At 39.4% G+C, this 24,053-nt stretch overlaps 1 protein-coding gene across 3 annotated transcripts in view; it reads left to right on the plus strand.

The window, feature by feature from the left end:
* The window catches only part of ME1 (malic enzyme 1), a 190,397-nt gene that overhangs the window by 129,317 nt on the left and 37,027 nt on the right, over positions 1 to 24,053 (plus strand). Inside the window, exons 7-8 of one of the 3 annotated variants that reach the window (XR_014836814.1) lie at positions 15,122 to 15,867; positions 20,804 to 22,783. Coding sequence is in view for 1 of the 3 variants with exons in the window: in NM_001444616.1 (NP_001431545.1) it covers positions 15,122 to 15,231 (110 nt within the window). In the remaining 2 variants the exon portion in view is untranslated. 3 annotated transcript variants of the gene reach the window in all.

A 24,053-nucleotide genomic window follows, 5' to 3' on the forward strand; every position in this document is an offset into this window, starting at 1 on the left:
TTCCCTTCCCTCTCACAACTTTCCATTCTGCCTTTGGAATCTTGTTCCTTAACAAAGCCTTCTGACATCCCCACTGGATGTTCCCTTTACCTTCTTGCTTTACCAAGACATGGCTCTTACTTAAGACCTCTGCTTTCCCCTCAGTGCTCTCAATGACCGTTGGCCTGCCCAGCGTTTTAGGGTTGGGAGAAGAGATAAGAGTCTTCCCCCCTCTGCCCTTTTCAGACTATTTGTCCTTCAGCCTTATCTCAGTCCCTCCCCCAGCTTCTTCAATGTTTATGTCAATTTATTTTATCTCTTATCTTCTCCCACTTTCTTAACAACCCTCCCCTAATTTTTACCCATCCTCAAAGCCTCCCTCTCAACTCACTTTCATTTGCAGGTGGCTGGTGCATTTTGATGGCCTCTCTTGTTCTTAAGATCTTCATTTCTAGGAGCCTTTAGTAACACTCCACTTAAGACACCCACTCATGGTTCCATCGTGGGCACCCTCTTCAGAGTAAATACCAAAGCCACCCATCTTAACTTCTTACCACTGCTTCCTCTCCATGCGTCTCTCTAAGGTTGCTCCAAGAAGCATATCCAAACCAGGACTCAGGATCTTCCTTACCAAGCCTACTTCTTCTCTGGAGGTTTCCTTTTTTTTTTTTTTTTTTTTTTTTTTTGCCTTTTCTAGGGCTGCTCCCGTGGCATATGGAGGTTCGCAGGCTAAGGGTTTAATCAGAGCTGTAGCCACCAGCCTACGCTGGAGCCACAGCAACGCGGGATCCGAGCCAAGTCTGCGACCTACACCACAGCTCATGGCAAGGCCGGATCCTTAACCCACTGAGCAAGGCCAGGGATCGAACCCGCAACCTCATGGTTCCTAGTCGGATTCGTTAACCACTGAGCCACGACGGGAACTCCCCTCCTATGTTTTAATGTACTCCATCCTCCACCAGGTTGTCCAAGCTAGAAACTCAAAATTCATCCTTCTTCTACCTCACCAACCACTCTTCACTGAATACAGTCCATGCTGTCTCCTGAATATTGCTTGAGTCAGCCCACCTCTCCCGTCCCCATTCTCCTTCCAAATGCAGGCCTGGGCTTTCACAGCAGCCTCCTAGTAAACTCTTTGCATCTAGTCCTGCCCCTCTCTAATCCATTCTTTACCCTGACCACACACATGTTGCAGCTTACATATCCCAGTCGAACATGCAAACTGATCATATCACATTCCTGTTTAATGTCCTGTTTTTTAGGATCCAGTCCAAACCCTTGAACCCAGATGAGAGGGCCTGCACAATCTGGCCCTACTTACTGCTCCAGCCTTTGTCAGCAAAATATGACAGAAGGCATGATAAGAGAAATGAAAGATGTATCTAAATGTTGCAAAATAGTGCAGAAGTGAGGTAGTTGAAACTGGAGTCATATTACAATGAGTTAACAAAGGCGTAAACACACTTCTCTTAATTCTTACCTGCAAGGAAGAATTAAATGTGAGTGGTTCTTGGCCAAAGAGAACTTCAGTCAACTTCAAATTACTTACCCTAGTGTTCAACACTATTCATAATCTGAAACTCTGTGGCCAGAATTGATCTAAAGTTCCTCAAACTATTGTCCTCGCCGTCTCTAGCACAGACTCTGAGACCTCTGTGGTTTTATTCCCGACCTCTTTTCCTCATTTGAATCCTCCCCAAGGGCCCCTTTTAAGCCTCAGCCTATTTCATGTTTTCCTTAAATCCTACAGTGACCTCTTTGTGTCCTGCTGATTTTATTTTAATTTGAACTTTCTTTAAATTGTCTGCTTGTATCTTTTGCCTTCCTAGTGAGACTGTAAGCATTTTAAAGGCAAGATCTGTGTTTCTTTTTTGTTACTCAGTTCGCTTGGTTACGTTATTAAAAAAGAGGACGTTGGCATACATTGCATCATTGCATCATCTCTAAGGTATTCATCAGAGTTAAAATGCTCTGGATCTTGAAAGCCACATAGTGCCATATATGTAATGAACCTTAAAAAAAAATTATTAAATCAGAGTGTGCTTGGTCAATCTGGTTACAGTAAATTCTTGATAGTTTATAAAAAAAAGAAAGATGATTTCACCAACGTCTATCCACATAATCTTCATTATAAAAATACCTAGTATAGGGAGTTCTCTGGTGGCCTAGTGGTTGAGGATCCGGCATTGTCACTGCTGTGGCTTAGATCACTGCTATGGTCCAGGTTCCATCCTTACTCTGGGAACTTTGACATGCCATAGGCATGGAAAAAACAAACCGAAAAAACCTCTTAGTGTATTAAATGCATACATGGGCTATCTTGGATTTTTATGATAAAATGATAACTCCCTTATTTTATCAATATAGTTATCAATATAGTTCTTTTCTTTCTAAACATAATGTTTTCCTCACTGATGACCACATTGGTGCTCTGTGGGAGCCAGTATATAAAGTAGTTAAAACCTCAGGCCCCTTGGTTCAGCCCAGGCCCTACCATTAACAGTATGAACTCAGGCATGGGCTTACTCTCTCTGGGCTCCATTTCTTCATCCATCAAGTGGATAATAACTGTATCTTCTTCATTGGGTTGCTGAGAGAATTAAATGAGATAATCTCTGTAAAGTATAGAGCACAGCGGTCTGCCACATAGTGCTAGGTATAGTGAGCATTCACTGTAAGATGGTTTTTGTCTAATTTAACAATGCCACAAGAGAAAGTTTTCTGCAGCTTTAACATGTTAATTTTATGGGTGGTAGGTCTGTTAACTTTTAAAACCATTTACACCCGGTATTTTATGTGATATTTTGATCACAAAATAGTAGGTTCTTTTCATAGTTATGTTGAATCCAGTTGGCTAACTTCTTTGTGTTCCACTACTTATAATTTCATAGTAACAAGGCTGGTCCAATCTGGAACAAAATATCCCTTACATGGCTTCCTTTCATTATGTGATGCAAGATGCTAGCATCACGAAATGAATTCAGGATGCCTCTCTCTAAATCTTTAGGGCTCAGATCAGCGTTAACTACCAAGTAGAGAAAAATTATGAAATGAGAACTGATAGGCGGTATTCTTCAGGGGATAATTCTAAAATAGACTTCCGTAAATGATAAGGTATCTTATGCACCATTTGACTACCTATGCCTATTCCCATATTTCACTTACAAAACATTATCAATTTATAACCTGACCATATTGTTTCCTAAGCCCTAGAGGCAAACTGTATGGTGGCGATTTCATCTTGACCACAGAGAAATTGTAACAAGCCCCAAACCACGGGACCGAGTAAGTAGTGGGTCTGGGAATAGAACTGAGAAGGCTCTGATTCCTCTTCACGTCCTGTAACCACGGGTTCTGCTGCTTTGGAACATAATAACATGTCCTCTGGAGCAGCTGGACCACAGTACATGACACATCAGGAGCAAACCCTGCAGGGGCACTGGCTGAAAACACAGAGCCTTCACTTTCTAAAGGGCTGCTTAGAAACCAGAGAAATGGGGAAGAAGCCATAACCTGCACCAGATGATTATCAGCTGATATTTGTGTTTGGGGCCATCAGTTGCTACCACAAAGTTTGCTTTTCTGCAGAGGTTGATTTTTATTTAAAAAAACAATAATAAGTCAATGCTTTATAAGCATGGAGAGGCTTTCACCCATTCTTAACATTTTAGCCATTTTTAATCAAGATAGCTCAAGAGTTTCCTAGAATGACATCGTATATATGAGGAGCATAAAAATTTTATGTTATTTCAAGAATTGACTGCACTCCCCATTTTACTTTAAAACTTTTGCTTCTTTAAAAAAAAAAAATTTTTTTTTTTTTTTTTTTGCTTCTTTACCTTTGATTTCCAGAGCACTGAGATGTTGTACTGAAGGGTTTGTCTTGCTATATTGTCACTATTCAGGGAACAGATCTGCTAGCCACCTCATTCTGTCTTAGCTATCGTTGCTATTTTATATGGATAAAAGTTACTTGTATTTACTTATATTTTGTTTTATTATATCACAGACCCTTTTTCTGGGATTATTTTCTTTCTCTCTGAAGGACACCCTTTAGGAATTCATTTAGTAAAAATCTTGGTTTTTATTTATCTAAAGGGGTCTTTGTTTCAACTTTACTCTTGAAGAATAGCTTTGCTATATATACTCTTCTAGAATGACAGTTATTTTCTCTTAAGCTTTTGAAGGTATTATTTCATTGCCTTTGGCTTCTATTGTTGCTATTAAGTAATTTTTTAAAGTCTAATGATTATAGAGTACTCAGATGCCAGTCTTTAAACACTGAACACTTACACTTATCACTTCATTTAATCTTGATAATAACTTATGATAATGTGCCATTATTACTCTCAATTATTCTGAAGGAGAAACAGAGGGCCAAAAAAATTAAGGATATAGATTAAGTGAAGACAGAATTTCATTCCAGTATCTCTGATTCTAGAGGCTATTTTTTTTAATTGAAGTATAATTGACATACCACATTATTTTAGCTTCAGGTGTAAGACATAATGATTCAATATTTGCATACACTGAAATAATCACTACAGAAAGTCTGGTTAACATCCATCACCGTGCATAGTTATATTAAAACTCTTTTCCTTGAAGATCTATTCTCTTTGCGACTTTAAAATGTGCAAGTCTATATTATTAACTATAGTCACCATGCAGGACATTACATCCCCATGACTTGTTTATTTTACAACTGGAGATTTGCAGCTTTTGACCACAATCACTCATTTCACCTGTTCCCTACTCCCTACCTCTGCCAACCACTAGTCTGTTCTCTGTATCTGTTAGTTTTGTTTTTTTTGTTAGTTTGTTTTTAGGCCACGTGTCAGTGCAATCATACAGTATTTGTCTTTCTCTGATTTGCTTCACTTAGCATGATGTCATAGTGGCAAGATTTCACTTCTTTTTAAAAATAATATTCCAGTGTGTGTATATGACACAGTTTCTTTATCCTTCATCCACCATTTGGTTGTTTCCATATCTTGGCTGTCATAAATAATGCTGCAGTGAACAGGGGGGTACAAATATCTTTTTGAGTTTAGTGTTTTCATTTTCTTCAAATGAAAACCCAGAAGTGGAATTGCTGGCTCATACAGTTGTTCTATTTTTCATATTTTGAAGAACTTACGGTTCTATAGTAGCTGCACCAATTTACATTCCCACCAGGACATGCGGGTTCACTTTTCTCCACATCCTTGCCAACACTTGTTTTTATCTTTTTGATAAGAGCCATTCTAACAGATGTAAGGTGATATCTCATGGCAGTTTTGATTAGCATTTTCCTGATGATTAGTTATGTGGGGTATCTTTTCATCTACCTGTTGGCCATCTGTATGTTTTCTTTGGAAAAATGTCTATTCAGATTTTCTTTCCTTTTTTTTTTTTTTTTTTTTTCTTTCATTTTTGGCCACCCTGCAGCATACGGAGTTTCCAGGCCAAGGATCAGATCCACATGCCGCAGCCACTGTGCTGGGCCAGAGATCAAACCCACGTCCTGGTGCTCCAGAGACACTGGCAATCCTGCTGCGCCATGGCGGGAACTCCTGCCCATTTTTTAATTGGGGAATTTTGGTGTTTTGCTATTGAGTAGAGTCTTTGTTTCATACTGCTGACACAGCTAAGCAAATACCTAAAAAGAAGAATGAGAGATAAATAATATTGCTGAATATTAAAGTTACTTAAAAACCGTAGTAATTAAAATAGAAGCTTTTTTATGGATTGAGAGTTTAGTAGAATGATCATTATTGTTAGGCAGTCGTAACTGAGCAGTATCAATATGCTCTTCCTGTTTTCTCATCTATAAGATGAGAATAATAATGGGGTTCCTTGCTGGTACAGTGGGTTAAGGATTCAGTATTGTCACTGCTGTGGCAAGGGTTTGATCCCTGGCCTGAGAACTTCCTCATGCCATGGGTGAAGCCAAAAAAAAAAAAAAAAAATGAAAATGATGTTAGTGCCTGCTTTGCAGAGTGATATTGGAGAACAAGTGAGTGTACACACAGACACACATACACACACACACATTATTAAAAGTTGAAAAATATTTGTTGTCATTAGCTGTAGCAGAGTAAAAGCATATAAAATGAGAATATGGGATCTGATTAATAGGTGATGAAAGGGAAAGATGGGTTAATAAATAGATGGTTCTGGCATAGCTGAGTGAATTATATAGAAAACAGGAATTTTTATCAATAATTAAGAAAAAAACCTACGTCTAAACAGTGAAAAATATCTACATCTAAACAGTAAAAAAATAATACCAGATATAGAGGTTATTTTCTAAATCCATTCTATCACTAGAAGACAATTTTGATTAATTGTTAAATAAATGTATATGGAAAGATTTAATAAGCATACCACCAAGGGCAGAAACTATAAATAAAAAGATGGGCGCTCTTGCTATGGCACAGTGAGTTAGAGATCCAGAGCTGTCTCTGCAGCGGCTTGGGTTGCTGCTGAGGCTCAGGTTTGATCACAGCCTAGTGAAGTGGGTTAAGGATCCAGCATTGCTGCAGCTGTGGTATAGGTCACAGATGAACCTCAGGTTCCATCCCTGGCCCAGAAACTTACATATGCTGCAAGTGTGACCAAAAAAAAAAAAGAGAAAAAAAAAGATGGAATATCTGACTACATAAAAATTTAAAACTCTGTTTGTAAAAACAAATAGGAACATTATATAGATAATTAATAGCACGGTATATTAGATTGCAAAAACCACATGCAATATATATAACAGAAAGTTAATATTCTTAGTATGTAAAGACCTTTTATGAAATAATAGAGTACCATAAGAGGAGAGAAATGAGCCAAAGGCCATATAATCTTCCAGAAAGAATTACAGATGACCAGTAGATGTAAAAAAAGGTGCTAAGCTTCATGAGAAATCAAAAAATTACAAATAAAAATTCAGGTACCAGTTTTCACCTTGAATTTTATGGTGACTTAAAAAGATAGATGTTCAAGGACCAATATAATAATAACAGTAATACATAAATAACCACAATGGAAGAGAGATAGCTGACTTACAAAGTAGTGGGTTGAATCAGAGGAAGGAGACCTCATCTGCATTGTGGTATCATGGTGTGGTAGTTTTGAGGACATCTTTGAATTTATAGGCCAAATATTGACAAGAAATAAAAAACGAGGGAAAATTTGTCACTCTCCCTTCTGAGAGGTTTGGCAGTGGGTGGAAAAAAAGAGATAAGAAACCATGGCTTTTGCTTTGTCATGGCCAAGGGATGTGATTTTATTTTATTTTATAATTTTTTTATTAAAGTATAGTTGATTTACAGTATTATGTCAATTTCTGCTGCAGAGCAAAATGACCCCATCATTCATATATATATGTACACACATTCTTTTTCTCATATTATCTTCCATCCTGCTGTATAGCACAGGGGACTATATCCAATCTCTTGTGATAAAACATATTGGTTTTATTTTTTCATTTTTATTTTTTCTTTTTACAGTCTCATCTGCGGCATATGAAAGTTCCCAGGCTAGGGGTTGTATCGGAGCTGCAGCCACAGCCACTCCAGATCCAAGCCACATCTGCAATCTACACCGCAGCTCATGGCAATGTCAGATCCTTTAACCCACTGAGAAAGGTCAGGGATTGAATCATGACAGTTTGTTGGACACTATATCCAGGTCTTAACCTGCTAAGCCACAATGGGAACTCCAAGGGATATGGGTTTTAAAATCAGGGAGTCTTGAGAATCCTTGGAGACAGGAAGGGCCCAGTGGAGAAAGAGAAATAGAAGCTATTGGTGGACAGAGGTGGAGCTGAGGCAGTAAGGTTTGTAGAGACTAGAAACATGGAAGCAAGATTACATCTCCAAAGTAGAGGAAGAAAAGAAGTGAAAGTCCACATGTTTTTAAATGTGGAGAGCTGAGAAAACTAAGATTGTTCTCTGGGTGGCATTAAGCTCAGTGAAGTAGTGACTAGTAAGAGATGGAGTGTTCATGGGCCTAGGGAAATAAAAAAAGTTTGCAGAAGCCACTTAAGAATCATGTTGTGGAACAGTAAGAAATGAAAACAGGGAGTTCCCATCATGGTGCTGTGGAAACAAATCTGACTAGGAACCATGAGGTGGCAGGTTCAATCCCTGGCCTTGCTCAGTGGGTTAAGGATCCCGCGTTGGTGGAAGAAGGGAAGAGAGGACTAAGGGCAGAGCAGAAAGCACTTACCATTTAAGATAGGTAGCACTTTTAGACCATTAACTTCTTATTAATATGTTATTAGATTTTTATTTAGTCATATGGGAATTTTCTAATTCTGTTTTGAGACTAATATCTTATTTCTTTTAAAGACCTAAAGGACTATTGTAGAAAGTCTTCTGAGCAAATAATTAACATTTCCAAAAGGACTTCGAGATGAGAGAGAGAGAGGAAGGAAGGAAGGAAGAGAGAGGAGTTGCCATCATGGCTCAGTGGTTAACGAACCTGACTAGTATCCACAAGGATCTGGGTTCAATCCCTGGCCTCACTCAGTGGGTTAAGGATCTGGCGTTGCTGTGAGCTGTAGTGTAGGTCGCAGAAACGGCTCGGATCTCAGATCTGGCATTGCTGTGGCTGTGGCGTAGGCCAGCGGCTGCAGGTCTAATTCGACCCCTAGCCTGGGAACCTCCATATGCCACGGGTGCTGCCCTAAAAAGCCAAAAAAAAAAAAAAAAAAAACCAAAACCAAGAGAACAGAAAGGAAGGAAGGAAGGAAGGAGGGAGGGAGGAAGGGAGGGAGGGAGGGAGGAAAGAAAGAAAGAAAGAAAAGAAAGAAAGAAAAGAAAAGAAAGAGAAAACTAGAACATATAAAGGAAGGAATTTTAAATGCTGATAGAAGAAATAGCAGTTTTGTAGGAATTGATTTTCTCAGGTAACTGTAGAAGGGGCAGGTAAATGTGAAGAAAAATTGTAAAAATTACCATGATTTACATGATTTAACATGATTTAAATTCCTATTTGTATTTGGCAATTCAACCAAAAAAGAAAAATGTGTTAAAAGTCTTATCACACTAAATAAAGAATTTTTTTTGAAAAGTCTTGGTTTGACTAAGCTAACTTCTTACTCCTATTAATAGAACTGTTGCTATTGAAAACTTGTGCAACCCACTTAGTACGTACTCTTTAAAAACTAACGTAAAGGGTACTTAGTTTTGTTCCTTGCTAAACTGTAGAGAAATCTAGAATCAAAGCTATGTCTCTCTAAATGATATAAGGATTATACTTATTTGAACTAGTATGAAAAATGCAAAACACTGGAACTTCTGGAATTTGGGTGCATAAAGAAAAAGAAAACCTACACTGATGCAACTGAGTCGAAGCAACTGAAGGTCATGGTATTCAGCAGTTCAGATTATTAAGCAACCAATTATTTTTATTGAACGAAATACATTTTTGCTGTTCTCTCTCCTGAAGTAATACTGTTTGAAAGAGTTTTAAGTCTTTCAAGAACCTTTTAGTCTAGTTGGTGAGATGTCCGCATACTATCAGTTTCATCCCAACATAAGTCCTGTAGAAAATATTTGTCAAGAGACTTTTTTTTTAATTAAAAAAAAAAAAAAAGAAAGAAAAAGAAAAATCACTTGGGCTGAAAAAGATGGAGGAAGTTTCCAAAAGAAAGTAGTGTTTGAGCAGGTCCTTCAAAACATAGGCCAAACACTCTCTGACATAAATGACAGCAATATCTTCTCAGATCCACCTCTTAGAGTATTGACAAGAAAAACAAAAATAAACAAATGGGACCTAATCAAACTTCAAAGTTTCTGCACAGCAAAGGAAACCCTAAACAAAACAAAAGACAACCCACAGAACGGGAGAAAATCTTTGCAAGTGAATCAACTGACAAGGGATTAATCTCCAAAATTTATAAACACCTTCTGCAGCTCCATACCAAAAAAACAAACAACCCCATCAAAAAATGAATGGGCAGAAGAGCTAAACAGACACTTCTCCAAAGAAGACATACAGATGGCCGAGAAACACATGAAAAGAAGGTCAACATCACTCATTATTAGAGAGATGCAAATCAAAACCACTATGAGGTACCACCTTTCACCAGCCAGAATGGCCATCATCAAAAAGTCTACAAACAGTAAGTGCTGGAGAGGGCGTGGAGAAAAAGGAACCCTACACTGTTGGTGGGATTGTAAATTGGTGCAACCACTGTGGAAAGCAGTATGGAGATTCCTCAGAAAACTAAACATAGAACTATCATTTGATCCAGCAATCCCACTCCTGGGCATCTATCCAGAGAAAACCATGACTCCCAAAGACACATGTACTCTGATGTTCATTGCAGCACTATTCGCAATAGCCAAGACGTGGAAACAACCTAAATGTCCATCGACAGAGGAGTGGATCAAGAAGATGTGGTACATATACACAATGGAATATTACTCAGCCATTAAAATGGACAAAAGACCAGCATTTTTAGCAACATAAATGGACCTAGAAATTACTATGCTAAGTGAAGTCAGCCAATGAGATACCAACATCAAATGCTTTCACTGACATGTGGAATCTGAAAAAAGGACAGACTGAACATCTTTGCAGAACAGATGCTGACTCACAGACATTGAAAAACTTATGGTCTCTGGAGGAGAGAGTTTGGGGGGTGGGGGGATGTGCTTGGGTTGTGGGATGGAAATCTTTTGAAATCAGATTGTTATGATCATTATGCAACTACAGATGTGATAAATTCCTTTGAGTAATAAAAAAAATAAAAAAATAAAACCATGGCCAAATTAAAAAAAAAAAAAAAAAAGAGTGACTGTGATTTGCAGTGGCAGTGCCTTAATGAAGACATGGAAGGAAGTGGATGGACATGGTGTATTCGAGAGATGAACAAAGGGGTTCAGTGGGGAAGGAACTTAGCCTGGAATACAGGGAGAGATAAAGCAATTAAGGATTTGGGGTGTCATCATCTGAGGAATCCAATCTGTGAATTTTGAGCAAGGGAGCAGCTGGAGGAAGAAGTTTTACCGAGATTTGGCAGCTGTGTGTCAGATACATTTGAGGAACTCAAAGAGAAGCAGAGATACCAATAGGAGATGTTTTGCAGTCCTAGCAGGAGCAAGACTAACTTCTTTGGCTACAATAATATTTAAATAGTAGAAATGATAGAAAATGGCAATTAACTGGATATTATGGGTTACAAAAGGAAACATAGAAGCCTATGCTTCTATGAGACATAGAAGCCTATGCTTTCATCATAGAAAAGAATCGTTGAGGTTGAGAGTCAGGTGTCTTCTTGGCTTTGGAAATGGTCTGTCAAGATTGATTATTCATTGAGTTTCAATAAGTGAGATTGGGAGTACAGAATAGATAATCTTTAAGATGGTGTTGGTTTAAGTCTTGTGGAGACAGACTTCACTGTGAACAGGTAGGACCTTTCATGAACATTAAAAAACTAAACTTTTGCTTAGCAGCTTTCTATTAACTGTTGGTTTGTGATGAAAGATAGACCCAAAAGACTATTCAGTCTTTTCACTAGTTTATTATTCTGATTAAATTTTATGGAACTTTTCTCTTATGTGGCTCCTTATTTTTAGTCTTAGAACTCGGTGTTGTTCAAAGATATATATGTAAGGGTATATATGGTAACCTATAGTATAATAGAAAATAATCAATTATAAGTGTAAAACTTACTTAAAACCTCAGGCTTTATACACCATCAGGCATGCCTTAGTTCAAATCTCCCCTTCCCAGATTACCAGATGCCTAAGGCTTTCCTCATCTATAAAATTGTAATTGAAGATTAAATGGGAAAATATCCATTAATTACACTCATCCAACAAATATTCTCAGAGCCCTTATAGTTATTATGGTGCTACAATAGGTTTAATTTTGAATTTTTTTTTTCTTTTTTCTTTTCAGGGCCACACCTGCAGCATATGGAAGTTTCTAGGCTAGGGGTCAAATTGGAGCTGCTGTTGCCGGCCTACGCCACAGCCACAGCAATGCAGGATCCGAACCATGTCTACAACCTACCTCACAGCTCACAGCAACACAGAATCCTTAACCCACTAAGCAAGGCCAGGGATTGAACATGCATCTTCATGGATACTAGTCAGTTTCGGTAACCTGCCGAGCCACAGCAGGAACTCCTAATTTTGAACTTTTCAATTTGAGGTACATTCAAGTAAAATTACCCAGCTGGCTATGAGATTTATAAGTCTAGAATTCACAGGAGTAGAGTAGAAATGAACATTTGGGAGTCACTGTATATAATTGATGAATATGATATATAGTGTATATAGTTGGGTATGATGAGATTCTGTCAGGATGCACGCACACACACACTCTCTCTCTCTCTTTCTCTCTCCCTCTCTCTCTCTCTCTCTCTCTCTCACACACACACACACACACACACACACACACACACACCATGCAGTAGACCAGGGACAGAATCATGGGAAACACCAAAGTTTAAGTCCATAAAGGAGAAAAAAGAAATAATCAGAGGTTTAGGATAAGGCACAGAAAAGTCTGCTGTCACAGAAACCTAGAAAAAAGATAAACCGAATGAGTGGCAATGCAGCTAAGATCTCTAATAAATTAAGGATTGAAAATAATGTTCCTTGGGTTTTTAGTCAGGAAATACTCTTGACTTTAGAGCAGTGATTTTAGTAGAGATACAAGGGCAGAAGGTAACAACGGGGTGGAGAAATAAATAAGAGATAAAGTCTAAACTACTATTTTGAGCCTATTCGATGGAAAGGGTAGGACAAACATGGGGTCAAGAGAGAGCTTTTTCCCTCCAATGAAAAACTTATATCCAAAAAGAGGAAAGGACTTGTCCAGAAGAAGGAGTTGTAAATACGAGAGAGGGAGCTAATCAAGAAAGAAGGGGGAATTCCTGTTGTGAACTAGCATCCATGAGGACATGGGTTCCATCCCTGGTCTTGCTCAGTGGCTCAGATCCTGCATTGCTATGGCTCTGGCGTAGGCCAGTGGCTACAGCTCCAATTGGACCCCTAGCCTGGGCACTTCTATATGACACAGGTGCGGCCCTAAAAAGACAATAAATAAATAAATAAATATTTAAAAAAAAAAGAAGGGATGGGAATGTGGGCAGCAGCAGTGAAATACCTTGATCAGAAAGAGGAACACCTTTTGACCAAAGCTGCAGGTAGAGCTAAAGGTAGAGAAGGGAGGTGAGGTGGGGGGCAACAGTTAAGGGAGGTCCTACATTATGCCCTCTCTATGCCAAAAAGTAGGAGACAAGGGAAGAAGTCAAGATTTAAAGGGTTTGGGGAAGATTAAGAATAGTCTTTGGGTGCAGAAGTGGAAGCTGAGTCAAGGACAAATAAAAGGAATCACACATAAAGTGGCAGTGCGAGTCTAGTCAAGTTTGGAGATCATAAAATCTCTAAATCACCCAGCAAGGATGTCCATGGTTGCAAGGCTTGCTTCAGCAACTCTCAGATACTTGGGTTTTCAATGATGTTAATTTTCCTTGCCTAAGTGGTGGATGGTCATAATAATAAAGGGTCAAATAGGCAAGTTATTTTCACAAATAAAACTGCATCCCATATCCTTCAAAGCACAAAGCCTTTCAGTGTCTGGCCATGGCTGTAGAATAAAAAACCAGAATCTTAGGCTAGGATGTCTAAGCTTCCAATATAAAATTCTGGCCTTCTCTTTCATGACACCCTGACATGCACCAGCCACAATATTTCGGCCAAATAGGACTTCTTGCTGGCTTTTGAATGGTTTTTTTGTCTCATAACTTTCACTTCAATTACTTTGCTTCTGTGATTTACTCAGTTTGTAGAATGCTACATCTCTGCTTTTGACATTATGATTTGATTACAAATCAGTTCATGTGTTACCCGGTCTGTGACCTCAGTCAAAAGTGATGTTTGTCCCACTTCTGGGCATCTACCCAGAGAAAACCATGACTCGCAAAGACACATGTACTCTGATGCTCACTGCAGCACTGTTTGCAATAGCCAAGACATGGGAACAACCTAAATGTGCATCAACAGAGGAGTGGATCAAGAAGATGTGGTACATTTACACAATGGAATATTACTCAGCCATTAAAATGAACGAAAGACCACATTTTTAGCAACATGGATGGACCTAGAAATTATCACACTAAATGAAGTCAGCCATACAAAGAGACACCAACATCAAATGCTTTCACTGACATGTGGAATCTGCAAAAAGGACAGACTGAACTTCTTTGCAGAACAGATGCTGACTCACAGACATTGAAAAACTTATGGTCTCTGGAGGAGAGAGTTTTGGGGGTGGGGGGAATGTGCTTGGGTTATGGGATGGAATCCTGTGAAATCAGATTGTTATGATCATTATACAACTACAGATGTGATAAATTCATTTGAGTAATAAAAAAAAGTGATGTCTGTCCTTTCTACATGTTATTCCTTGTTTGTACCAATTTTATTTTACTTTTTTTAAAATTTTCCTTTTTCCAAGTTTTGTTTTTTTCTATTTAAAAAAAATTTTTTTTGGAGTTCCTGTTGTGGCACAGCAGTAATGAACCCATGAGGATGCGGGGTCGATCCCTGGCCTTGCTCAGTGGGTTAAATCTCACATTGCTGTGAGCTGAGGTGTAAGTCGCAGACATGGCTCAGATCTGGCATTGCTGTGGCTGTGGTATAGACCAGCAGCTACAGCTTGGATTCAGCCACTAGCCTGGGAACTTCCATACAAGAAGGGTGCGGCCCTAAAAGAAATAAAAATTTTTTTGGCTGTACTTGCAGCATGTTCCCCGGCCAGGGATCAAACCCAGGCTACAGCAGCAACTCATGCCGCTGCAGTTGCAATGCCAGATCCTTAACCCACAAGAGAATTCCTATATTACTTTTCATGCACTGTTCATTTACTTCAAAATATTTCAGTTTTTACTAACTTGTAAATTCCTTGATGATAGGTAGCATATTTTTGTCATCTTTGTAGTATTTCATGGTGCCAACACAATGCTTTCTCTGTAGTAAGCATTTAATAAATATTTGCTGAACAGACATTGTATCACCTGTTTGTACTAAGTAGCAAGATAGGACCTTTAAAAGAAAATGTTTTGCCTTTTCTACAGGCTAATTTTAAAGGTTTGTTTTTAAATGTTTTTTCATTAACCTCTTCTAATGTGAATGTTTTTGTCCCATAGGTATGGCATGAATTGCCTTATTCAGTTTGAAGATTTTGCCAATATAAATGCATTTCGTCTCCTGAAAAAGTATCAGAATCAGTATTGCACATTCAACGATGATATTCAAGGTAATCAAGTTTTCACTGTATGTGGGTCAAGAACAACATGCTCTGACATTAGCTCCTAGTTTTATAATGATTTAAATTCAGTAAGTATGCACTAGATAACTATTAAACACCAGGAGTTGTGCCTGATGATTTTTTTACACATTATTTTGCGTTTAATTTTATGAATTTAAGAAAAGTACTCTGTGGCTCTAGAATGTACCATGTTATCCAGGAACTGGAGAAAGAGCTCCTTACAATCTGATAAAATCCCCAGTGATTATGGCTGAACAGAGCCTGAAATGTATGACAGTATATTCTCCATTGTTTAAAACTAAAACCGTATATACTACTGTCTTCAGCCTTCATCTCAGTCAGCCACAGATTCTAAGCTTCGGCCCAAAAGAAGCAGCCTTTGTATATGTAGTGTATACCGTGCTTTGCGGTTCATCTTTGATTGTAGAGGCTTGTTTACCTGCTTTTTAGCTAAGTTACTTGTTTTGTTTCTAAGGCTTTTTTTTTTTTTTGCTTTTTAGGGCCGTACTCACGGCATATGGTGTTTCCCAGGCTAGGGGGCAAATCCGAGCTACAGCTGCCAGCCTACACCACAGCCACAGCACCTCAGGATCCAAGCCGTGTCTGTGACCTGCGTATGTCACAGCTCACAGCAACACCAGACCATAACCCACTGAGCAAGGCAGGGGATCTAACCTCATGGTTCCTAGTCAGATTTGTCTCCACCGCGCCACGACAGGAACTCCCTAAGCCTTTTTTTATTTTTCACCTTTGTCTAGATCCACCCCAACCCACCTCCCCAAATCAAACTGTCTTACTCTTCCTGTTTTGTTAAGGATAAAAGCACAGGCAGAGATCCAAAGGAAAGAAGACTGCAATGAGTTCTGGCAGCTCCAAAGATCACAGACAGCTTCCATGTCACTCATCACAGTGAGAGGTTTTCAGTACTGACCATACTTGGATTCTCAGCAGCACTGAACGCTGGTTTTTGTTTGTCGGTTTTTTTACGGCCGCACCTACAGCATATGGAACTTCCCTGGCCAGGATTTGAGTCTGAGCCATAGCTGCAGCAATGCCAGATCCTTTAACCCACTGTGCCAGTCCTGGGATCAAATCCATCCCTCCACAGAAACCCGAGGCATTACAGTCAGATTCTTAACCCACTGTGCCACAGCGGAAACTCCAGCATTTAACATTGTTGACCTTGCCCTCTTCCTTGAAATATTCTCTTCTGTTGATGTCCTGTCACAGAACCCTGCTGACTTTCTTCCTACCTCTTTGGGTTTTCACCCAGGTTCATCCTTTTCTGACCAGCTGTTTCTAACAGCATTCCAACACTCAGTCCCAGGCCCCTTGATCGTGTTATTCTGTCTTAGGTACATACTCTGAGGCCACACACATTCGTATAGCAGGTTTCTATCTTAGCTCAGACTTCTTTGAATTCTGGGTCCATATTCTGACCCGGTTATTTAAAATTTCCTCTGGGACATCTCAAAGTGATCTTCTCAACCTCCCCACCGTGAAACTCTTATTTCCCCAGCAAACTCAGTCCTTTCCCCATGTTCATTTTTGTGCATTCCTAATGTCTCTCTTTTTCATCTCTCTCTGCCAAATACAGTCTGTCACGACCTCCTCCTAATTTTCTGTTGTGAAAATCTGCCTCTTCTATAGATTCCTCTCCACTACCCTCGTGTAAGCCACGATCATCTCTCCTAAATCACGGATATTTTCTAAGAAATCTATCCACACGTACTCTTGCTTCCCTTTCTTACATGTTCTCTGAAGAGTAATACTACAGCTTGCCAAATGTAAACCCAGGTGGTGTGAATTTAGTGACAAGCCAAGGTTTTCTTTTTGCTATAGGTATCTAGTCACCTCATCTGCTTGTTAAAATATTTTAATGAGGAGTTCCCACTGTGGTGCAGCAGAAACGAATCCAGCTAGTGTCCATGAGGATGCGGTTCGATCCCTGGCCTCGCTCAGTGGGTCAGGGATCTGGCATTGCCGTGAGCTGTGGTGTAGGTTGCAGACGTGGCTCAGATCCCACATCACTGTGGCTGTGCTGTAGGCTGGTGGCTATAGCTCCCATTCAACCCCTAGCCTGGGAGCGTCCATATGCCATGGGAGTGGCCCTAAAAAAGCAAAATAAATAAACAAATAAGCTAATAAATAAATAATAAAACAAAACACTTTAATGGTCTTCCAGTTGCACTTAGGATAAAGATGAGCATCATAAATGTGATCCAGAATGTGTGGTCTGATCGTCACCTCTCTCTCCAGTGTCATTATTTTTGCCCTTCTAGCTGTAACAGTATTTTTCCAGGCCCAGACATGAGTGAGGTTTCTTCCTATGACAGAGTCTATCCAAGTGTTAGCCCTCCTCTAGAATATTCCTCCCTCCCTCATCAAATCTCATTTCAATCATCGACATTCCTTGGAAAAAATCTTCCAGACCCTTGTGCTAGGTCAAATCTGCCTGTCATAGGCTCACTTAGTACTATTTCTTTTTACCCGGTGGCAGTTATCACCAGTTTTATATATTTACGTAATTTTAAGAATTGATGTCTCTCTCTCTCTGCCACACTTTAAGCTCTGTGAAGGACAAAAATATGCCTGTTTGTTAATCCCTCTGTCCCTTGTCATTAAAACAGGGCCCAGCCCATAGAAAGTATTCAATGAAGTGAATGGCTGTAGTATGTTCAAGGGAGTTGGCAAACCACAGCCTGTGAGCCAGAGCCAGCCCACTGCCTGTATTTGTAAAGTTTTCTGGCAACACAGTTATACCCATTTGTTTATGTATTATTTATGATTTCTTTTGTGCTATAAAAGCAAGGTTCAGACTGGGGAAGACACCATATGACCACAAACCCTAAATTATTTAGTATCTGGCCATGTGCACAAAGAGTTGGCCAACCTCTGCCCTAAAGGATTGGGTTGACAAGGGTTTGTGAGAGCTGAACTAAAGAATTAGGTTGGCTACGATGGGTTTGCATTTTAGAGAGATCCCTCGCATTGTCTTTGATGTTGAGAATAGATTGGATGGCAGCAAACTTTAAAGGCTGTTGCTGTAGCCTGATTACATGATGGTGGTACCTGGTTCTAGGCAAGTGCCAGTCAAGACCGAGAAACAGACAGAGGATTAGTTTTTGATAATGAAGGTGAGGAAAAGAGCGAAGGATGGAGCCTTGGAGTTGGCCTTGAAGAACTGGCAGAATGGCAGGGTGGTAACTGAGAAAGAGAAAATGAGAGGCATTGTAACATGTAGATGTTAAGAGCTGGGGGGGGGGGGGTGTCTAACCGACTTGCTCTGTTCCTCATTGGCTGTGGACTGTGATCAAGGTACTTAACCTCTCTGAGTTTTCATTTTCTCATCTATGGCAGGAAGTTAGATAATGGCTTCTATTTTTTTCTTTGAAGGAAGAGGTAGGATTAGAAATGTGATCCTAATTCAAGATTCAAGGGAATCCAGAAGAACTGCTATGGAGGACTAGAGAGCCACCTGACCATGAAAGAGAAAAGGACTCAGTAGAGGGGGTTGAGGATCCATCGAAGGTGAACACCACAAATATATCATGACATCAGGAGGAGCAGCTTGAGTTCAAGAGCTGAGGGGTAGGCAAGGCCAAGAGGGTCAGTTGGGTTTGTCTCCACTGAGTATTTTACTGTATTTGTGCAGAGAAAGACAGTGGGATAAGAGTTAAGTTTGAAGTGACCATAGCACTAAGTTGAACAGAAAAGGAAGTGAAGATACAAGGACAGGTAGGTAGAGCAAAAGGGCCTAGATTCCTATGAAGTTAAAGAATAGATAGGAGTTCCCTGGTGGCTCAGCAGGTTAAGGATCTGGCATTGTCACTGCTGTGGCTTGGGTTCTATCCCTGGCCTGGAAACTTTCACATGCTGCAGGCACAGCCAAGAAAACAAAAAAAAGAATAGGTGTCATGGGAATAATTGAATAAAGAACTGGAAAGGTAGGAGATTACAGAGCATGATGAGTGAGGTTCTCTAAAAGTAGTTCTCCCAAGAAGGAGTTGTTCTGAGTGATGGAAAGCACCAAGACAAAACTTTAGGAGGAAAGTTACCCAAGTGAAGTAAGATGAATGCCATTGAAAACAAGGTCATCATGGAGTTCCTGTTGTGGCACAGTAGGATCAGTGGCGTCTCTGGAGCACGCTGGGTTGCAGGTTCGATCCCCATCCCAGCAGTGGGTTAAGGGTCCTGAGTTGCCACAGCTGCAGTGCAGAATTGTGCCCCGGGTCCGATCCCTGACCTGGGAACTCCATATGCCACCAGGCGGCCAAAGGGAAAAAAAGGAAAGAAAATGAGGTGGTCACAGAAAGATGTAAATATAAAATGAGAGTGATAATAGTTCTCTCACAGAGTTTATATTGTGGACAAATAATTATTTGTGAAAATGTTCCATCACCCCAAATGTACTTTCTGAATATAATTTTAAAAATTTACTGTGCTTAGGTCCTTTAGTGTCACATAGCTATAAAAATATAACGTGTTTAAAAGTAATGAGTCTCAGGAGTTCCCGTCATGGTTCAGTGGTTAGCGAATCCAACTAGGAACCATGAGGTTGCAGGTTTGGCCCCTGGCCTTGCTCAGTGGGTTAAAGGATCTGGTGTTGCCGTGAGCTATGGTGTAGGCCGCCGGCTACAGCTCCGATTAGCCCCCTAGCCTGGGAACCTCCATGTGCCACGGGAGCAGACCTAGAAAAGACAAAAAAAAAAAAAAAAAAAAAAAAAAGTAATGAGTCTTGGAGTTCCCATTGTGGCTCAGTGGTTAAAGAATCTGACTAGCATCCATGAGGACTCAGGTTTGATCCCTGGCCTCACTCAGTGGGTTAAGAATCTGGCATTGCTGTGAGCTGTGGTGTAGGTTGCAGATGCAGCTTGGATCTTGCATTACTGTGGCTGTGGCTGTGGTATATGCGGATCAGACCCCTAGCCTGGAAACTTCCATATATTGCCAGCGGGGCCCTAAAAAGCAAAAAAAAACAAAAAAAACAAAAAACAAAACAAAACAAAACAAAAAAACGGTAATGAGTCTCTTTATACACTTTGAGGCAGCTAAAGTCCCATCTTTCTTTTCCTGAAATCCTTTGTGGTTTTTGTTACATTATTACTTTATTGCCGTTTTCATGGCAGAGATGTTGATGTTATTTCAACTTTGTTTTCTTCTTTTTGTATTAAATGTTTTTGAGTACTTGTTCATGAGAAAGTGAGTCTTTAGAAGATTTCGGAAAAGAAATGAAGACAGTCTAATTTTAACGTGCAGTAACTCTAACCTGAAGATATGGTGTGTAGTGAGAGAGTGTCTTTGATACCACAGGTGTAGGCTTTGGAGACCAGAGTCTCTAAGTTCCTTTGTGGCCTCTAAAATAGCTCCCAGTTAACTGTTGAACCTATACTGTCCTTTCTTTAACATTCTCTGGTTTTTTTTTTTTTGTCTTTTTAGGGCCGCACCTGTGGCATATGGAGGTTCCCAGGCTAGGGGTCCAATCAGAGTTGTAGCCACTGGCCTATGCCAGAGCCACAGCAACGCAGGGCCTGAGCTACTTCTGCAACCTACACCACAGCTCCCAGCAACACCATATCCTCAACCCACTAAGCAAGGCCAGGTATGGAACCCACATCCTCATGGATGCCAGTGGTGTTCGCTAACCCCTGAGCCATGATGGGAACTTCTAACATTCTCTCTCTTTTGATTTTGTGGGTCTCACAGAAATGTATGTATAGAAGTTAAAGACTGGTATTGCATGGTTGTCGAATCATTATGCAGAGTTAATAGGTATCAGAGTTTAGTTGAAGAAAAAGAATGCTGCATCCCCATCATCCAGCAAAATGAGCCATTAGGAATTAGGGTCAGGATTTCTATCAATTGAGGCCAAGAATTTAGACGTCAAGGCCTGGGCTGCATCCGAGTTAGAGTCAGGAGCCCAAGAAATCTGAGGCAGATGCCCAGTGGAGGCCAGAGTACTGCATGTGGAATTGTCCCAAGAATCTACCACAGAAGAGGCCCTGGCAATGTGACAGTTATTTAATGCCAGTGTGGAGGGATTAAATAATAGCTTTTCATCCCAACTAATCTGTCCTAAATATAATCTGCACACATGTAGTCTACATATTTCCACATGGAAATTTTAGCCAACAGAAAGTTAGGTTTGAGAAAAATGGGTCTAATCCTCTGATTAGAGGAAACTTTAGGTGGAGTTCCCTGGTGGCTCAGTAGGTTAAAGACCCGGCATTATCACTGCTGTGGCTCAGGTTACAGTGAGGTTTGATCCCTGTCCCTGGAACTTCTGCTTGCCAATGGTGCAGCCAAAAAAGGGAAACTTTTGGCAAGTTACTCAGTTTCTGACTAGAAATGACCAAACCAGTTAGTGATTTTTCCATACCAAAATAGTGTCCTTAGTGACGCATCTTCCCCATATGTTTCTGTTTTACCTTTTTAACCTTATGTTTTTACCATTTTGCCCACAAATGTAATACTTTCCTCACTGTGGGCATAGGAATTGCAGTCTAGTGCCAATAAAAATAATTAGGTAATTATTACTGCCTTGCCATGTAAATAGATGTTTTTACACTGGACCCTTGGGGGAAGTTTTTAAATTTTTTTAAATAGATGTGTTATTTAAATTTGTTACCAATTTCATGAAAAGTATTTGATTTTTTAAAATACTCAAATTCTACTATACTAGTGATCTAAAATAATCTTAAATGATAAAGATTGTGACTCAAAATTTATTTAGATTTTAGTAATTCTCATTATAAATTATTGCTAACTAGAAAAAAATATGCAAATTTTTAAATCTGCTAAAAAATTTGAGACTTAGTATAATCTGAAGACCAGAATTCAGCAAATTCAGATAAAAAAAAATATAAGGTCACATCCCCTGATTGTTTAAAATAAACTACAAAAAGAGATTTTTCTTCACATAATTCCCTTCCTGGAATGGCTGTTCTCTAATATGACATTGAATATCTTACATAGAAATTTCTGACATAATAAACTAGTTTGATTGTTAGGATTTTTAAAAATAAGGTAAATGTAGCCTAATCTTATTGCTAAATGCTCTGCTAATTGAAAAGATGAAAATCAGACATGATAGAACAGACATTTCACAAAAGAAGGAATACCATTGACCTGAACATATTTATGTTTTAAAGTTTAACCACACCAAGTTTTTAAAAGTGTATTAAACTGCAGTTGAGTAACTCATTTTCTCTATCATGCTGGCGAAGTTTTTTTTAAAAACTCCAATTGTTAATTATGCTTTAAGCAAATGAATACTCTTGTACATTGATGGTGAGAATATAAATTGTAGGGAGGCAGTATATTCAAAAACATGGCCTCAACTCGGTGGGTTAAGGAACCGGCTGTGGGCTATGGTATAGATTGCAGACTCGGCTCAGATCCTGCATTGCTGTTGCTGTGGCTGTGGTGTAGGCTGGCAGCTGCAACTCTGATTCAGCCCCTAGCCTGGGAACTTTCATATGCTGTGGGTGCAGCCTAAAAAAAGACAAAATAAAATAAAATAAAATAAAATAAAACAATAACATAAATGCAGTGATTGCTGATAATACTTTAACTGGTTAAATATTGCAGTGCTGGTAAAATACATAGAGACCCTTAAAATTATAGAATCTTGGAGCTGGAAGAGAGCTTAGAGTTTCTCAGATCCAAACTTCTGGCCAACATAGAGGCAGCTTGAGATGCTTTTTGTGAATAAGCATTTGTCTAGTGACTGGATAGCTATACCTCTCTAGTTAAAAATCCCTTTTTGCCTATTTAACAACTCTAGTGCATCTATCTTATTGGACGAGATCATCCTATTCTATTCCTGCCGTGGTATCTTTTCTACATAGACCAGCCATATTTTTACTAATAAACTTTCATTTTCATTTACTAATAATATGTAATATGGAATTCACTTCAATTCATAGTTATTTGCATGGTGTGGTGGCTCAAAATTGCAAGCATTTTATTTTTGTGATCCATATGTGTTCCTAAATAAAAAACACATGACACACACTAATCTTCAATAATTATCATTTATAGTGATCTTATTTATGACTACCATAATTTATGACTATCTCTAAGAAAGAAGGAGACAACCAAAAGATTGAAAAGAACTAATCTAGAGTTCCCCTTGTGGCTCAGCAGAATCGAATCTGACTAGCATCCATGAGGACGCAGGTTCAATCCCTGGCCTTGCTCAGTGGGTTAAAGATCCGACATTGCTGTGAGCTGTGCTGTAGGTTGCAGATGTGGCCTGGATCCCACATTGCTGTGGCTGTGGTATAGGCCAGTGGCTACAGCTCTGATTGGACCCCTAGCCTGGGAACTTCCATATGCCTCTGGTGCAGCCCTAAAAAGACAAAAAGAAAACAAACAAAACAAATCTGCCGATGGTGAAATGTTTAATGCATCTTTGGTTCTTGGCATACATAACAATTCATCATTGTGTCATTCATCAAACCTATTGTGATCTATGTTTTGGGGTTTTTTCTAAATCAAATGAGGATGTTTAAAGTTTCACTAGAATTTCCTGCCCAGCTGAGTGATCTAGGAATCATAGGTAGAAGAGTAAATTGCAGATACAGCTGAGAAGTGTTGCAGGAAGCTGCAGGGTTTTATTTCAGACATAAACTATAAAAAAGTTGAGCTATGTAATTATGTTCAAAGCATAAGAACCACTCTGTGATCTGTGAAAGCTTATATGGCAAAGTAATAAAATTAGAACAGTGAAGTTTCTATTACCATGAGGCATAATCAGGAAAACTCAGGTTTTATCCTAAATAACTGTTAACATTAACTTTTTCCAG

This window comes from Sus scrofa, chromosome 1 (genome assembly GCF_054392235.1).
Source record: "Sus scrofa isolate SSC_HxYL_T2T_F1_AM1 chromosome 1, Sscrofa_HxYL_maternal_Yorkshire_Landrace_v2.0, whole genome shotgun sequence".
Classification (NCBI taxonomy): Eukaryota; Metazoa; Chordata; class Mammalia; order Artiodactyla; family Suidae; genus Sus; species Sus scrofa.